At 39.9% G+C, this 17005-nt stretch overlaps 2 protein-coding genes across 5 annotated transcripts in view; one reads left to right on the top strand and one right to left on the bottom strand.

Moving 5' to 3' along the window:
- Positions 1–15104, top strand: part of dnajc6 (DnaJ (Hsp40) homolog, subfamily C, member 6) — a 38061-nt gene extending 22957 nt beyond the window's left edge. For 2 of the 4 annotated variants that reach the window (XM_068707623.1, XM_068707619.1), the window contains 13 exons: positions 38–171; positions 786–980; positions 1208–1325; positions 2184–2263; positions 2489–2682; positions 4523–4894; positions 6270–6413; positions 7220–7321; positions 7555–7692; positions 7778–8113; positions 8468–8616; positions 9060–9236; positions 12088–15104. In XM_068707623.1, coding sequence (XP_068563724.1) covers positions 38–171; positions 786–980; positions 1208–1325; positions 2184–2263; positions 2489–2682; positions 4523–4894; positions 6270–6413; positions 7220–7321; positions 7555–7692; positions 7778–8113; positions 8468–8616; positions 9060–9236; positions 12088–12189 — 2241 coding nt within the window. In that variant the 3' untranslated portion in view covers positions 12190–15104. The remainder of the gene's footprint in view (positions 1–37; positions 172–785; positions 981–1207; positions 1326–2183; positions 2264–2488; positions 2683–4522; positions 4895–6269; positions 6414–7219; positions 7322–7554; positions 7693–7777; positions 8114–8467; positions 8617–9059; positions 9237–12087) is intronic. The other 2 variants (XM_068707621.1, XM_068707620.1) reach the window with 2 other exon arrangements.
- Positions 9996–11240, bottom strand: LOC137870583 (syncytin-A-like). The gene has a single exon (XM_068707988.1). It carries the CDS (start codon positions 11238–11240, stop codon positions 9996–9998), a length of 1245 nt encoding a protein of 414 aa, XP_068564089.1.
- Positions 15105–17005: the final 1901 nt, after the last annotated feature.

The following is a 17005-nucleotide window of genomic DNA, read 5'->3' as shown; positions in this document are numbered from 1 at the left end:
TGAAGTGTCTCAGTGTCTCCTTACTGTGTGTTTTTAGGATGGTCGTGCTCCCTCGGGTGTTTTGGTTTGTGCCATGTTCTGCTTCTGCCACCTCTTCAACAATCCAGTTCCTGCCATGCAGTTGCTCAGCGCCAAGAGACCAGGTTCCGGCCTCTGGCCATCACACCGCAGGTTTGTAATCCTGAACGTGTGTGTGTGTGTGTGTGGAAATAAGAGAAGAAGAAAGGACAGGAAAAATAAACATCTGCAGAAGTTTCATACTAGATGTTTAGACTTTTAGGCCTCTTTGTAAAAATGTCTTCTTTCCTGTGTTTTCTCTACTGCTGAATCTGATTGTTTACTATCTAATAAAGCTGTCAGACGTAAACTCATTCACATGATAAGCGGGTTTCAGCATTAGACAGGATTTTTCTCATATCTGCCCCTTCAGAAGTCAATGCATTTTTTTTATTTATTCTAGCATAATTTAATTTCAGATCATTGGCTGTTGTAGGACAAAGGCTAATCAAAACATGAATAGTGCAGCCAGCAGTTCTCAGTTTCCTCAGCCTAAGCATAAATCTTAGGCTGCAGGGCTGCTCATGATTTGGCCCTTTTTTTTACCCCACCAGCCAGTAGCTGTATTATTTATCAGTCCATGTTAGAGCATCTAACAACATCCTTCATGAGTTTAAGTGCACGTTTACTGACCCTTATCCTATACACATGACATAGCACAAAATGAGGCATTCCCATTTAAAACTAACACAGGATAGAAGTGATTATCTTTCCTTCTCTCCATGCAGGTACATAGGCTATGTGTGTAGCATGGTATCAGAGAAGCCCAGTCTACCACACTCCAAGCCCTTGATGATCAAGGGTCTCACCGTTACTCCGGTCCCCTGTTTCAACAAGCAGCGCAGTGGCTGTCGGCCCTTCTGTGACGTCCTCATCGGGGAGACAAAGATCTTCACCACTGCACAGGAGTACGAGAGGATGAGGTAGGGGCATTTTATTTGAAGTGTGTAAGCCTTCAAAAAAAAACAAGACTTCATTTAGCCTATGATGTATATGAAGGTATGTTTGAAGAGTCTGAAACACATCATGCCTTTTTTCTCCTCATTCTCTGCAACGTGTCCTCTAATTATTTTTCTCCCAATTGCTGCCCCATTTATTCTTTCCTCCTCTACCCTCATTTTGTTTCGTTTCTCCCTCCCACACACTCCAGAGAGCATAGGGTCCAAGAGGGTAAGGTAGTTTTCCCTCTGGGTGTGAGTGTGCAAGGAGACGTCGTTGTTTCAGTCTACCACATGAGGTCTACCATCGGGGGACGACTGCAGGCCAAGGTAAACTCCATCTGCTCTATGTTGTATACCATAAATTATTTTTACTGAAAGAGGGAGTACACTACAAGCCATGTCTGTCTACTGATAAAGTCAGCATCCAACAATAAAACTTGACTAAAACCCAATTTTGCACAATGACAGTGTTGGAAAAATCTTGTTGGCACAAGATCACTTTGAACTATCAGCCATGAAACAGTCAGGTGTTGCTGCTAACTGAAATGAAAACTCTCTTTTTAGTTTGCTAAAAATTGTTTTGCTCTAGTTATCGTATAATTTTACTTCCAACAGTATATTTGCTGATATTGGTTAAAGTTGTATGCCCAGCTTCGTAGGTTTTAATTAAATTTAAAGTGTGTGTGTGTGTGTGTGTGCATGCAACTACAGCTTTTACAGTTATCCAAGGTCCAAGGAATAAGCCACTAAAATCTGACATTTTAGGTAATGACTTAAGTTAATAAGTGGTTCACCCTCTTTTTCAATGACTGTATACATCCATTCAGGTAAATGGGTTGAAGTGGACATGTTTACAACCAGTTTCTTTACAGCTGGACTTCTGATCCCCTGAGGCACCACATACTCTATTGAGCAAAGTCAATATTCCAGAAATCAGCTGATATATAAAATGCTGTCATAGGAATTCAGTCAAAAACTATGAAAGCAGGCTAGTAAAATTCTAAGCAAAGCAACATTTGATTTCTCAGTGAGTGAACATGACATAGTCCAACATAAAGTTGTACTTAGGACAGTTAGGAAAATTGTACAGTGAGAGACTACAGTACATTTGATTTTTGATGCAATTTGGTATGATACACTAGAATATCCCATGACTCAAACTTACATTTGTTCTACTGTCGTTAGGTGTCCAACACCCAGATCTTCCAGATCCAGTTTCACACTGGCTTTATTGCTCCTGGTACCACCATGTTAAAGTTTAACAAGTGAGTACATTTCTTTTATTTAATCACTGTGATTGATCATCTTGCTGATCCCTTTAGATATCTTAATACTGTCACCAACAACCTGAAAATATAATGAGCGCAAGTAATTGTTTGACAGAGAGGACTGAAATCATGATTTTTAGAAACACATATTTTAAACAATCCTGCCATATGCGGTCTGTTTTCCCTCTCTGTGCTATAACACACATACATTTTCCCTCTCAGACCAGAGCTGGATGCATGCGACTCTCCTGAGAAGTATCCCCAGCTTTTCCATGTGATACTGGACGTGGAGGTGGAGGGGGTGGATAAGCAAAAAGACCTGACGCCACCGTGGGAGCAGTTCCCCTGTAAAGATCTCAACCCCAACGTGCTTTTCTCCTGTCATCAGGAGCACCAGGATGCACTGGCTATTGCTGGTAGAGTGGGGAAGGCTACACTGGGGATATATATATATATATAAAATCAATAACATAGGTCTAGTGTACATCACACTTTAGATGGGAAGCTATTTTATAAAGTGTGAACCATTAACTTTTTGTCTTTATTCAGCCTTTCTGAAAAGCTCTGTTTTTTCTGTCCATAACTAAATAGGTATCCACTGTCATATTAAATGCTTGTCGTGTAGCCAAAGATAAAACAGCGATTATAATGTCAGTATTCAATCACAAGCAACATCTGTCAAGACTCTGATGCGGAAGTGCTGTCAAAGCCCTGTGGGAGCTTTAGTTCTTAAGAGGTAGCTGTTTGATCATTATTGAAGTGACTACATTAGCAGCAGTATTTTAGAAAGTTAAGCCAAAAATATGGACCTGTTTTAAATTTTAGCAGGACACCCGCTAAGTAGCTTACAAGCTAGTTAGCTACTAGCAAAGTACTTTGGCTTGATTCAATAGCATAACGTGTAGCTACATAAATGCCTCTGGACTGACAGTCAGTGATTGTTACTTGCTCTGTAAAGCATCACAGCATAAATTTGATGTAAATTCTAAATAGCTAACGTTTGTTCATTGCCTTACTGATCATTAACCTAAAACAACCCTAAACAGTAGTCCTTACTTACAAAAACTGATGCTAGCCAAAAGTAAAAAGGATAGAAGCAAGTCAGTAATACACATCTAAATACAGTTAAAACACAGTTAAATGCACAATACAGTTAAACCCAAATTTATATGCAAACAATGTTTAAGATGGTGCAGAACTGCAATAGATAACTTGAGGTAGGATAATGTAGTGTATGCAAAACACACATTCGCATACATTTACATGCAGACACAAGAACACGCTAACGAACTAACTCTCATTTTTGTCCCGATAAGATGAAATGGAGGGATTGGATCTGGAGGGTAAGACAATAGAGGAGACCAAAGACCTTTTAGAGAATTTAACCAGGGATTGGTTCAATTCAATCATACTCTCCCCAAAATGTAGAAAGAGAGCATTGAACCCATAGACCAATACATCTTCTGTTTTTGGCAAATCACTTGGCTGTTTCCAGTTACGATCTGTATTGATTGAATTGAAATTAACCCCATCCTTGTTATGCAGTGATATATCATTTTGGTAGATGATTTTAATCTGTATCTTGAATAAATACCAAACATCTGGAGACATGAATACATTGCTTTTGTATGTAATTCCCCTGATGGCCTATCAACAGCAGACCAATGTTCCCTGTACCCAGAGGAATATGGTGAACTTGGGGGGAAAAAAGCACATAATCCCAGTGATGGTAGCAAGAGGAAGCAAAGGGGAAAACTGTGCAAGTGGTAGTGATTAAACATGTTCTACCAAAGTGAAATATTGCTCTTGATTAATGCTAGCTGAGGTTTGTAGTCACATGTACATTCCATCCCTTCTTTAAAAGCACACTGTATATTTTATTGATTGGACCCATAAATTAAGATTTGTTGTGTTATAGAAATTATTTCCTCTAATTGTTGTAGCTAAGAGCAGCTACCAGTGGCAAACTGCAAAGTGTACAGCTTAGTGTATTATAGCACACAGTACACAGAATCAGAAGAAAAGCTGGTGCTTGTAGCAGAGATGACCTACATAGTTGCCCATTATGCCCAGCTTTCCCCCCTTAACGTACTCTGTATTTCTGTCTGCTTTGTCCCAATTCATTTCCTTTGTCTGCATTGTTATTTCTCTCTACCTTTTACCACTTTGTATGCCTCTGTCTTATTTGGTAATTAATTACACCTCTCCTCTGTCTTTTTCTTCTCTACCTCTTTCCTCATTCTCATACACCTGCAGAGCCAAGTCGGCCTCATGGAGGTCCAGACAGTCGGGGCCATGGCGAGGAGAGCGAGCCCTCGGATGATGAGATGCTCTCTCTCTCCAGCCAGCGAAGCAATGCCGGCACGGCCCCCCAGAAACCCGAACCCCCTGCTTCAATGCCTGCCGCCCCTGCACCCGCCGAGGAAGTGGATCTTCTTGGCCTCGATGGGGATGAGATGAACCGGCCTTCATCTCATCCCCTGTCTGCTGCAGCTGCAACTACTGACCTCCTAGGGGACTTGTTCGGGGGCCCACCCCAGCCAACCAGTGGGGCGTCATCTGCCCAGTCCACACCACATAAAGTAGTCCCAAACACTGCCTCGCCATGTCACTCTCCTGCGCCAACAGGTGAGACCCAAGTTGGAAAGTACATTCGATTTGAAACACAACCCTAAAACAAATATTAAAATGTGATATTGCTTAAAGTAAGTTTAGATTGCTTGGTTCATATTTAGGGTTTTGGTGTTTCTTTATATTGACTGATATAATTAATTAAACGTGAAAGTTCATGCTTAAATTTAGAAATAGTAGTCTGACATAATTTGAACACAAGGTCATCTTAATAGCTTTCTCTGGTGCTTTCAACATCTTCTCACAAATTTCATCAGATATGTCATTGAATCTCCTGTTCATAAGCGCATACATTGACTTTAATTTTAAATAATGTTGTCAAGCTAATACAGTTAGTAATTATTAAAATATAAACACATCTAAATAAAATTGGCAAGAAGGCAAAAATATGCTATACTCAAATACCTGGGTCATGACAATTTAGATATCTGAAAAATGGGTCATAGGCCAGAAAAAGGTAAAAATCACATTCATTATTTGTTTGAATATTTTAGTGAAATAAAGCAAAGTATTCCTAAGAAGAGTAAGTAAGATGTTACGGCCTATATAGCGTGCCTAGGGGTACATAGGAAGTAACATAAAAGGTGATGGAAAACCATGGCACAAAAGTTCAACAAAAAACAAGAGGATGAACAAAAACAAACCAACTAAAAAAGGAAACGTGGCCGTCAGGGTCTCAAAGGCCAAAACAATAAACAAAAACCCCCACGCTAACTGTAAAAGAAGAGGTCAACTGGCCTATGGAAAACAAACAGAACAACAATACTGAACTCCCTAACTAGTCACAAAAACAGGAGAAAACTTTACAAAATAAAAAGCAGAGAACCCCCACAAAGCGTCCATTTAGTTTGAACCCCAGGTATGGCAGCACAAATGCTCTTGGTAGCAGCAACAGCAAACCCACAGCTCCTCAGGCCAAGAGTGAACAAACGGGGGAGGAAGAACACTGGATCCGGGGGTTGATATGCAGCTCCACCGATGAAATGAGGACTCTCAGGTGTGGGTGCTTCAGTGATCACCAAGGGGCGTGGCAGACCTGAAAGACAAACAGAGCTCTCTTCTAGAAAAGAGGCATCGTTAAGTCAGGGGGCGTAACAAAGAAGAATATCATTTTGGATATTTCACAAAATGTAATGCAGTTACGCAAACAATCGTAATCAAAGTGTTAGAGAATAAAATCTGAAGGTAAAGTAGTTTTCATTGTGGCACATGGAAAACCAGTTATGATTATTTGAAAACATATTATAATACATTCTGTATTGCAAAAGTGAAGAAAATAAAATGAAACAACTTTTATAAAAGTAAAAAATGTTGGCCATACAATTTTCTAGAGTAAGGCAATGATAATGGTGGGCATGTTTGTGTCTCTCAGCATTTGATCCCTTTGGGACGGGTCCCATGCCTAAGCCTCAGGACATGATGGGTTCATTCCTTGGACCAGGTAATGTAGGGCAGCCAGACCCCTTCCTGCATGCTGCTCGCTCTCCATCACCCACCCTGCAGCCTACAAGCTTGGGTAAGGCATGCTTCTGCTGCACACTCTCACAGCATTTTGAATGGAATAAAAGAGTCCATATCAGGGTAAGGCACGTTATGCAGTATCTGCAAGTCTGCTGCCACACCATAAGACATTAATATGCATCGTCATCGTCTCCGTGCAGCAACTCTGGTAAAACTTCTAAAACTTTTTTTTCCCACAATATTTTTGTGCTCTATTGTTGCTCACTCCAAACAAGTTTAGGAAGAGTTAATCTTTTCTCTATTGCTGCTGTGTGGAAATGAATGGGCTTGCATGATGTCTGCTGAGTATTTGCAGCCTGTCTGATTGGTACGCATAGATATTGCACAGGCTTGATATTTCACCCCAGCATGAATAATTCCCCATCAGCAACATTTTCAGACTGAAGACATTTATTTAGACTTCATACCTTTACACAGCAGTGTGTGCATAATGAAGCAAGACAAGCCTATAAATCATGCTAAATTTAAAATTGACTGTAATATACTGCTGGCGTGAACCCAACTTGGACTGGCAATAAGGCTTAGAAAACAGGTCTGAACAGGCCTGATACATTTGTAGGAGAGGTTGCAGACCTCTAACTATAACAAATAATACACTTTATCTGTGCCTGTCGAGCAAGCAGATATCAACAGTAAAAAAGTCAGTTCCAAGAACTAACAACTACATTCATTTAGACATAAAACTGCCCCTTTATAACGCCTCTCATGAGACTCAACCCTGTCATTATTTTCTCAGGCTGTGTAGGGTGAGTCACTGTGTTCTCAGCTCAGTGTGTGACAAACTCTTATGTGCTTGAATAGGCCGGAGTTCCCCCGTCCCGCCCTCCACCCCATCCGTCAATATTCAGCAACAAAACTCAAAGGGAGTATGGGACTGGAACAGACCTGCCACAACAAGCACAGGTAGAAACCAGTAACCCAAACACACACACACACACACACACACACACACACACACACACTTACATAAACACCAACAGCATTAAATGTTCATCTAACACATTACTGGCGAAGCCAACTAAACCATTTGTATGTATTAACATCCGTGAGAGCTGGTGGAACTAAATGCTGAAGACCAAAAGAACTCTTTAAAATGAAGGGCTACAAATATATGACTTGTTTGTTGATTTTTCCAGGAGCAGGCTTTGGTATGGGCAGTCGGTCAGCCACTACTAGCCCCACAGGCTCGGTCCACAGCACCCCCACCCACCAAACCAAGCCAAACACCTTGGACCCGTTCGCTGACATAGGAAACCTCGGGGGAAGCCTTGGAGGTCAGTCACTGGAAATATTCTGCAGTATATTAGCAGTTGTTATTTCAACCTTACTATATGTCATAATCTCTGTCCTTTGCTTTAGCAGGTCCTGGCTTCTCTAGCAAACCCACTACTCCTACTGGAACCGCCCCTTCCCTCCCTCCCATGGGCTCCCCTTCGCGACCTCCTCCGTCTCCCCAGCATGCAGAAGGGTGGCAGCCCCAGGCAGGAGCCGGCTTCCCATCGTGGCAGCCAGGTGCTGGAGGCGGTGGAGGATGGCCACACCAAGGACAGGGCCCTGCCCCGCAGCCAAAGCCCAGCCCCAGTCACACCGCCATTCCTCACACGTCGCCCCAGAACCGACCCAACTACAACGTCAGCTTCTCTGCAATGGGGGGCGGCTCGCCCAGCGCCGGAGCCAAAGCACAGGCTAACATGGGTGAGCAAGAGATGTGGATAAGATGTTGTCTCTTATGATGAAAACGATGTGTTCAGGTTGTGAATTTGTTAAATTATTGTAGGCATTAAATCCTTTACATAAATTGTCATAATTATTTCAAGCTAGATGCCCTGTATACATTATATCTTTTGAATTACTCCTCTCTACATGTTTATCTGTATTATCTCTGTTACATAAAGTACCAAGCACATTCAATCTTTAGTGGGAGTTAATCTCTCACTTAATCAGTAGTTCTCAGAGCATTGCAGCATATAGTACAGGATGTTAAGTGGCTTAAAGTGGCTTTAAAACAGTATGTTTTCTGTCTTTGTTGTTTGCATTCCTCTCTCCCAGGTTCTAAGCCCAAAGTCTTGCATGCCAACTTTGATGACCTGCTGTCTGGTCAGGGCTTTGCAGGGACCAAAGATAAGAAAGGGCCCAGGACTATAGCAGAGATGAGGAAGGAGGAGATGGCCAAAGAGATGGACCCAGAGAAAATAAAGGCAGGGGCTTTTTTCTCATGTGTACTAACCATTTAAAGAGTGGTTTGTTGTTCTTATTTTCTGTTGTATTTTTGTATTGGATGTTGGATGTTGTATATTTTGCTGTTTCTTTGAGAAACACCATGAAGTCCCATGACTTTTGCATCACTATGTCTGAGTAGAATTGCATTTCAGTCACCTGTTTATCAAGTGTAGCACAATACAAGCAATTCAGTAGCTCCCAAAAGTAGGATAGTGCACTCAAAAACCTTTGGCTATTTAAGCTTTTCTGTGTATTCCAGAGTTTAATGACGCAACTAATGTAGGTCTCCCATGACCAAACTTTGGATCCTCTAATTACTACTTTAAAATCATTTTTACCAGAGCTAGAAATCACTGAAAGCATTTCTAATTATTGTTTCAATTCTGGCTCTCTCTCTTTCCCTCTCCTGTTTCTGACCCAGATTCTGGACTGGATCGAGGGGAAGGAGCGTAACATCCGTGCTCTGCTGTCCACCATGCACACTGTGCTGTGGGAGGGGGAGACGCGCTGGAAGTCTGTGGGCATGGCTGACCTGGTTACTCCAGAACAGGTTAAAAAGGTCTACCGCAAAGCAGTCCTGGTCGTCCATCCAGATAAGGTGAGACTGGTGGACTTAATAATAATAATAATAATAATAAAGTGAGGATCTATACCTGTATGGAAGCAGGGAGAGAAAATAATACTCTCTCTCTGTCCCATTTTAGAACAATTACAGTTTTAATCAGATTTTCCCCATCACAAAAAAAAATAAAATTTTATATATATATATATATATATATATATATATATATATATATATATATACACACATTTTTTTATTCATTTATTTATTTATTTTGTATTTTTTTATTGGCCTGCTCTTTTATTTTGAAAACACCATATATAGAAAAGAATTTATGTAGTAACCCTTCTCTTTGGAGCAAACTGGACTTGCACCGCAGTTTTATTACACACAATAAGGAAATAATGTTTTATTATTATTTAATATTTGTGGGTCAAATAGTGTAATGTTAAAATTTTTTACAATTGTTAAACTTCAAAAAGTTCTGTCAACACCAATCACAGATATAGAGCCAATTAAAATGAATTGTGTTTCTTCATTTATTGTATTTGTGTTTTACAGTGTCCCTGAAACCCCAAACAGAAGTTAAAAGTTCTAAAACACATAATCTGTTCAAAATCATGTTTATGAGCAATTCTCATAAAGTTAGTAATTATCAAGATGGTAAAACAAAGTTATTGACAACCTTGTTACAGTTTTACTGTAATCTAAGAGACATATACCATCTAAGGATCAGTCATGTTGGCAAAGTTAAAAGGAAAATCCTAGTGCCATACGATTACGAGTTGTTTGTACTTAACTTATATTAAAGATGAACTTTTTCACACATGATATAAAGAAAGAGAGTAATACAATGAAAACAACCGAAATGATTAGCACTTCAACAGCACGATGACCCATTGAACCAAAAGCAGTTTTCAACCAATCAAATAAAGAACTATTATCCTGGTGAACAGATTTGGCAGTATCACGAAGGTGGTTGATTACATCACCAATTGTAGCGTTATAGTCAGGCACAAAGGTACAACATTCAGAACCAATGACAGCACACGTTCCTCCTTGGGCTGCTAAAAGAAAATCCAAAGCTGCTCTGTTTTGTAAAGCTAAAAGTCTAACAGAGGCGAGTTCACTCGACAGAAGCATGAGAGCCTTACCGGTTTCATTAGCTATAACTTCTATTGAATGAGACAGATCGGCGATTTGATCTAATGCAGACATAATTCCGTAAAAAGGAAGAATGGGACCGAGTGTGTTCTTGAAATTTGATTGATGGTGAGTCCCAAAGACATCTGAAAGTCCACGTTGCACCCGTTTGACAGCTTTCTGGGGCAGGGAGTGAGCCACCCTCATAGCTGGGATGATGTAGGCCAATCCGCAGCGCCCTTTATAATCCGCGGGAAGATACGGGTATGCAAGGTTTCCACATACCCAGTACATTCCTACAGGAGAGGAGATGGAGCATCTGGCAGTGCGGTGAGCTAGAGCACTAAAGCGACCCTGGCCTGCTGCTGCCAAACATTGCTGAGGTCCAGAATCCAGAGATTTAAATTCCATATTGGTTTGTCTTGGGTCCCATTTGAATGAACGAAGGCAGTCCGATTGTCCCACATGTGTCTCGCCGTCATTCTGGAGACACCAAGGGAATTTTTTTGGTATGAGCTGTATGGGAACAGGTTTGGGAATTTTGAGACATCTGTAGCAGTTTCCATGTCCTCTAGAACAGTTAAGTGGTCTCATTTTGGAGAGCCTGGAACAATCAGGATGAGAATAGGACCGAGAGAATGGAATATGCATCAGGTGGCAGGTGTCGCAGTCAGAGGCAGGTAAGGCCATCAGAGGTAAGCCTTCTCCAGCTGTGTATGGAATTAGGCCACAGACATAACAGCTAGAATTAGGGCGTATGTGGTTGGCTACTTGCCATGCCATAGTCAGAAAAATATTGATATCAACTACGCTTGCGTCTGGTGCCTTCATGACCTTTGGGGCTCCTATGGTGCATTCCACCAAGATCAGTTTTAGGAGGTGTAGGATCAGGGGCATTGTTGCAATGAATCCACAAATTCTGGCTCTAGATCTTCACAGTCAGACTCACAAGGAAAGTAGTTTGTGCCTGTAAATAAATAGAGTGAACTGAGGCAAGGGAAAGGCAAGGGAAATGCAATCATAACAGTAGCCGGTAAAATGAGCTTACCTGTGGTTTCAGTCTTCACGGAAGCCTTTTTCTTTTTACTCTCAGGAATACTCAGTGGATCTGCTGTGAGATCATGGCAGGTAGACATCACCAGCATGCCTGCGAGGAGAAATTACTTTTCACCCTTCTAATCAGCCTCTCTTTTATCAGAACAAGTAGGTGCAACCCCAAATGTACGCAATCCCAGCGGTCTAGTGAGTGAATCACAAAGATCAATACCCACTGATCAATCAGTACAAGCAGCATTTAAATAATCAAAACAGGGAAGACTTAGAGAATGCTTTATGTCAGATATGGTTCAACTGCATAAGCCCACAAAAACAAGGGCACATTAATTTAGTATGACTAAAAGTAAATGCATACAAGGAAATATAAAAAATGGATAATTTATCTGAACTAAACTAACTTCTTTTTTATTGATGAACACAATACAATATGTCAAGAAGAATGAATATCTTTGTTATTGTGCAAAGTTTTTAATTTTAATTCAATTAAATGGAGTATAATGATTGCATGTTTTGGTTTAATTTTTTCTTTAATTTGTTTGGGTAAAGTTTATTTTTTCAAACCTGTTCGTTGTTATTTGTCAGCTACATTTTTCACCTCTGTGTGAATGCATTGATTTTGACTGCAGAATGTTTTCAGGTGATTTTTCTATGGGTTTATCTGTTTTCTTCTTTTTGTCTTCCCTCACAGGCAACAGGACAGCCCTATGAACAATATGCCAAGATGATTTTCATGGAACTAAATGATGCCTGGTCAGAATTTGAAAGCCAAGGACAAAAACCCCTCTACTGAATAAACAGAGGAAGTGAGCGAGGAGAGGATGTCCCTCCCGATTCTGTCATCCAATCCTAAAAATGTGTCACCATTTCTGGTCAACATACTACAGCCGCACCCTACAACATCTGCCTTTATACCTGTGCTTTGACCCGTACTTCTCTTCTCACCTCACACAAACACAGAACATCCAGTTGATCAGCAAACAGCAAAGACGGCAAAAGACTACAGAACTCCAGCCTCCAGACGAACAGTGTGCTCAAATGTACCTATTGTATGTATGTATATGTGGTGGAACATTGCCCTTTCTCTGTTTGAGTGTCCTTAGCCCTGAAACACACCCGGCAATCAAAGCAGTCACCGGGATGTCTAGAAAAACAAAAGAAACGCTTGATTGAGGGGAGACAGATCAAAAGTGAGCGAGAGACGACAGACACACACGATAAGAGAAAAAGACATCAGGGAGAAAATTTAACAAGCATTTCACAGACGGCTGTCAGTAAAGGATTCAGAGCGCCAGCGTAGTCTGTAAGGCACAAATAAGCATTTAACAGCAATCAAGCCATTTACCCACAAAACATTCTGCTGTACTTACTGTCATATCAAATTCACAATTTTTCATGCAATTGAATGTTCTTAGAAGGACAAAAAAGTAAAGTTACAATAGGTGTTTCACTGACAAACCTGCTTTTCATCCAAAACAGGCTGTTTGGAACTGTAAATTAACAATCCATCTTACTTAGAAAATTTAAATGATAGTGCAAAGAGAGTGAAAGCAAAAGGCTATTAGCACTTTTTACAGTAACTGATTACTGGTTGGCTTCCATCTCCATGAGCCTTATTTATTTAATCTGCTGAGGATAATTGAAAAAGAAAATGAATGGGGATCTAAAATAAAAACACTGGTCAGACGGCAGCTACAGTTTCAGTTGCCGACTTAATGTTCAGATGTCAGATTGACAAAAAGGTGCTTGTACTAAGAGAGTGATTCATTATTGGTGTGTCTGATGTCATCAAGCCTTGTGTGTTTCCATGTTTGAGGGAACTGAGGATTGTATACTGTATTTTAGGGTTAGCACATGTACAATTCCATACATGGAGCACCTCTGGGCCTCATGCCTACTCATTCATAAATTAACACATGTATTTTTGCCAGGGAGCTCTGTGAAAGCACAAACTTCACTCGGTGCAGCTTTGAAGGAAAGCCATTGTTATTTATTTATTTGTTCACTTATTGCTTGTTTTAATTTGATTGTTTTGTGTATCAGACCTGCTGCGTTTTTGTGGTTTAAAAGAACTGAACGTCATCAGCTAATGTATGTAAAGGACATGTTTGGGATTTTAGGGCCATCATAACTCATCAACTGACTGACAAGCTAGCAAAACATGGGAATAGCTTGTAAGACTATAACACATTTTTGTTGTGTATAATCTTTTATAGTCCATAACACTGCAGTGCAGCTCATCTGATGTTTCTTCCTACAATTCAAACACAGACTTATGTTGATGATACAGGGATGTAAAATATCCTCATACTGTAAGATGATAATGTAAACTGTTGGAGAGAGAACTAATGTGGTTCACATCATCACATCTCAAATGACTAATTTCACTCAGATCCTACAAATATCTGCTTTCATTTCAACACTTTATCAAAAAACTGATTTGCAGTGATTGTACATTGGTTTAAAAAAATTATGTTACGTAATTTGTTTATGTTTGTGAGATATTTTCCATCACAGCACTGACACTTTTATTGATAGTTGATAATTATCATGCAGCTGTTTGCCTGGATGAGTAATAATGTCATGCATCTCATATCAACAATAAGGTACAACACACATGGCGTGACATGTTGTAGGTTTCTAATAGTTTGAATTCAGAGCAGATTTGAATTCTCTCCATATAATTTCACAAATATTCTGATGTGATTGTTCCTCTGTATGTTAGAAATTGACTCCTGACATTGTCTCCTTGTGTAAAAAGTGTTTAACAGTCCTGGGATGAAGCCCATGGGCCAATGACAAACATGCAAAAACAGAATATATGTAATTACCTATTGGAAAGCGGAAACTGATGCAATTCTCAATTTCTTTTAGGTGTTTGAGGTTTTCACGGGACTCCAGTGATCCTATGATCTTCAGCCTCCAGCTTTGCGATACTGACAGAGCTCTACTGTAAAAGCCTGTCGAGATACTTTATTCTGTTGTTTGACATCCGTTATCAAAAATGTGTTTACAGTCAATTTTCACACGCACAAATTGAGCAGAATATTTGCCTTTACATGTTCATGAACTGTTCTTTATATCGATTTCATGCTCTCTCGTTCTCTCTATTTTGGAGATCTAGATTGTTAACCCTCATAACGTTTGTTTTCCCTTTGTTTGACTTCATTATTATCCAGGATTCACATTGGCTATGTTGAGGATTTTGACTGGATGACTGCTTTAAAGTGCTGTTTCTTCAACTGGACAGAGTGTCTTGACTGAAATGGGTCCCTGGACAAGACTCTGGGTCTCAGTCAGAAAAGGCTGAACTCTGATCTAGAGGCTACTGCTTTCTTTGGTGGCTTACTAGACACAGGAAGCTTGTAGTATGTGCTCCTGTGCTCTATTTACACTGAGGACCTACATGTGAAATAACCTCCATAAGCTCCCTCACTGACTGAATTCTCTATCTGCAATCGTACGGCTATGTTAAAAAGCTAACCTCTATACTGTAGTCAATGGATGTGTGTTGGTTGAAGTTGTGGTATGTATGGAAGTGATCAGATTTGTAAACAGACTACTGTACGTTATGTGTTTGCCTGTCTGCTGTTCAAGTATTACTAAACTGTACAAATTATGTTCATGTGTTCCTTTTCAGGTCTGTTTACCGTTACAAGATGTACATAATGATCAAGTGCAGTGCACAACAATAAATAGTAAACAGAAAACAGAAGCAGCATTCATCTGGTTTTACAGAATTTGTTTCTTGACGTATCTCCTTTTGATCACTAGAGGGTAGCAGCGTACAACACATGAACTACACTACTGCCATCTTGAATTACGTACAGTGTTCTCAAGTACAGATCATTCACTTAGGTAAAAGAATCAGTATCACAATCTAAAACTACCCCATTATAAGTAAATGTCCAATTGCAAAATGTTACTTTTTAGAAGTATTTTTTGCAATATATTAGGGCTGCCCTCTTTTTGTCAATTAGTCGACTCATTGTCGTTTTCGTTACAGTCATCTAAGATATCTTTAGTTGATTTGTCATTTTTTATGTTTTTTCATGATACATGACTTATTTCCAAGGAATCTATAAATACATCTTTGTTCAACACAATATTTAAAGCAGTGCTATTGTTTGAATTGTTGTGGAGAAACTCAAAATCTTTATCTGATTAGTAACCGCAGCTGTCAAACTAATTAAGTGGAGTAGAAGGAGAACAAGAAAGAAATATAACCTCAAAAATGCACTTAAGTACAGTACTTGAATAAATGTACTAAGCATGCTTACAGGAAAAGTTGACAAAAACTTGTTTTAGCAGCTTTTCTGTTAGTCAACGGTCAGTAACATCATCCATGAGTTCAAAACACGTCATGTCTCCCCTTTGGAAGTCAATGTGATAAAACAGTTCCCTGTAAAAATGTCTGCTTTGTTGTTTTCAGTGATACGATATACAGTAAATGGTGATTTAATTTCAGAGCTGTTCCCTCTCAGTAGAGTTGCAGCATTTCAACACTTGACGGTAACGAAAACAGACTGTATCAATATGCTGCATTACAATGCTGCTGTTCACGACTTCATCTCCTCTCATATGTGACCAGTTAGGGGCTACACAAATTTTCCCTTTGGGGTTCAGATGCGGGAAACACAGGACTGCAGTGTCAGTGTTTGACTATCCAGGAGGAAATTTAGGGTAATTGAAAATAACTCCCCCAGATTAGTGATTCATTGTAAAGTAAGGTTACTGCTGCACTCTTCAGTTTTTCCCCTTCTCTAACTTGCTCTGCTGACGCACGTTCACGGATTCAGCTCTGATGGATGAGAACCACTAACATTTTTCGTGATTATCCTACATCATTAGGCACAAGTCTCATATAGATGTCAAACTGTTACACACACAACGTTTTGAAAAAACATCTTGATACCAGTGGGGACATACAGTTGTGGTCAAAAGTTTACATACACTTGTAAAGAACATAATGTTATGGCTCTCTTGAGTTTCCAGTTATTTCTACAACTCTGATTTTTCTCTGATAGAGTGATTGGAACAGATACTTCTTTGTCACAAAAAACATTCATGAAGTTTGGTTCTTTCATGACTTTATTATGGGTTAACAGAAAAAGTGACAAAATCTGCTGGGTCAAAAATATACATACAGCAACATGAATTAGCAATTTTGGTGACTAAGAAAGTTGTGTCAATGAAATGAGCTTCATAGCATGGCCTCTTAACTTCTTGTGAGTGATTATGAGTGACTACAACTGGTGACTTCTCTGAGGCCATTTAAATAGGGCTCATTGGATACAAACGCCCACAAACGCTACAATGGGAAAGTCAAAGGAGCTCAGCATGGATCTGAAAAAGCGAATCATTGACTTGAACAAGTCAGGAAAGTCACTTGGAGCCATTTCAAAGCAGTTGCAGGTCCCAAGAGCAACAGTGCAAACAATTGTTTGTAAGTATAAAGTGCATGGCACTGTTTTGTCACTGCCACGATCAGGAAGACAACGCAAGCTATCACCTGCTGCTGAGAGAAAATTGGTCAGGAGGGTGAAGAGTCAACCGAGAACCACCAAAAAGCAGATCTGCCAAGAATTAGAAGCTGCTGGAACACAGGT

The sequence above is a fragment of the Cebidichthys violaceus genome, unplaced genomic scaffold (genome assembly GCF_023349555.1).
Source record: "Cebidichthys violaceus isolate CVI_PGR_0920_01 unplaced genomic scaffold, fCebVio1.0.p SCAF_13, whole genome shotgun sequence".
Taxonomy (NCBI): Eukaryota; Metazoa; Chordata; class Actinopteri; order Perciformes; family Stichaeidae; genus Cebidichthys; species Cebidichthys violaceus.
The sequence above is the reverse complement of the archived record's forward strand: the minus strand, read 5'-3'. Positions and strand labels throughout refer to the sequence as shown.

Coding starts and splice junctions, on each gene's coding strand:
- LOC137870583 (XM_068707988.1), bottom strand. CDS start 11,240: ATGCCCCTGATCCTACACCTCCTAAAACTGATCTTGGTGGAATGCACC.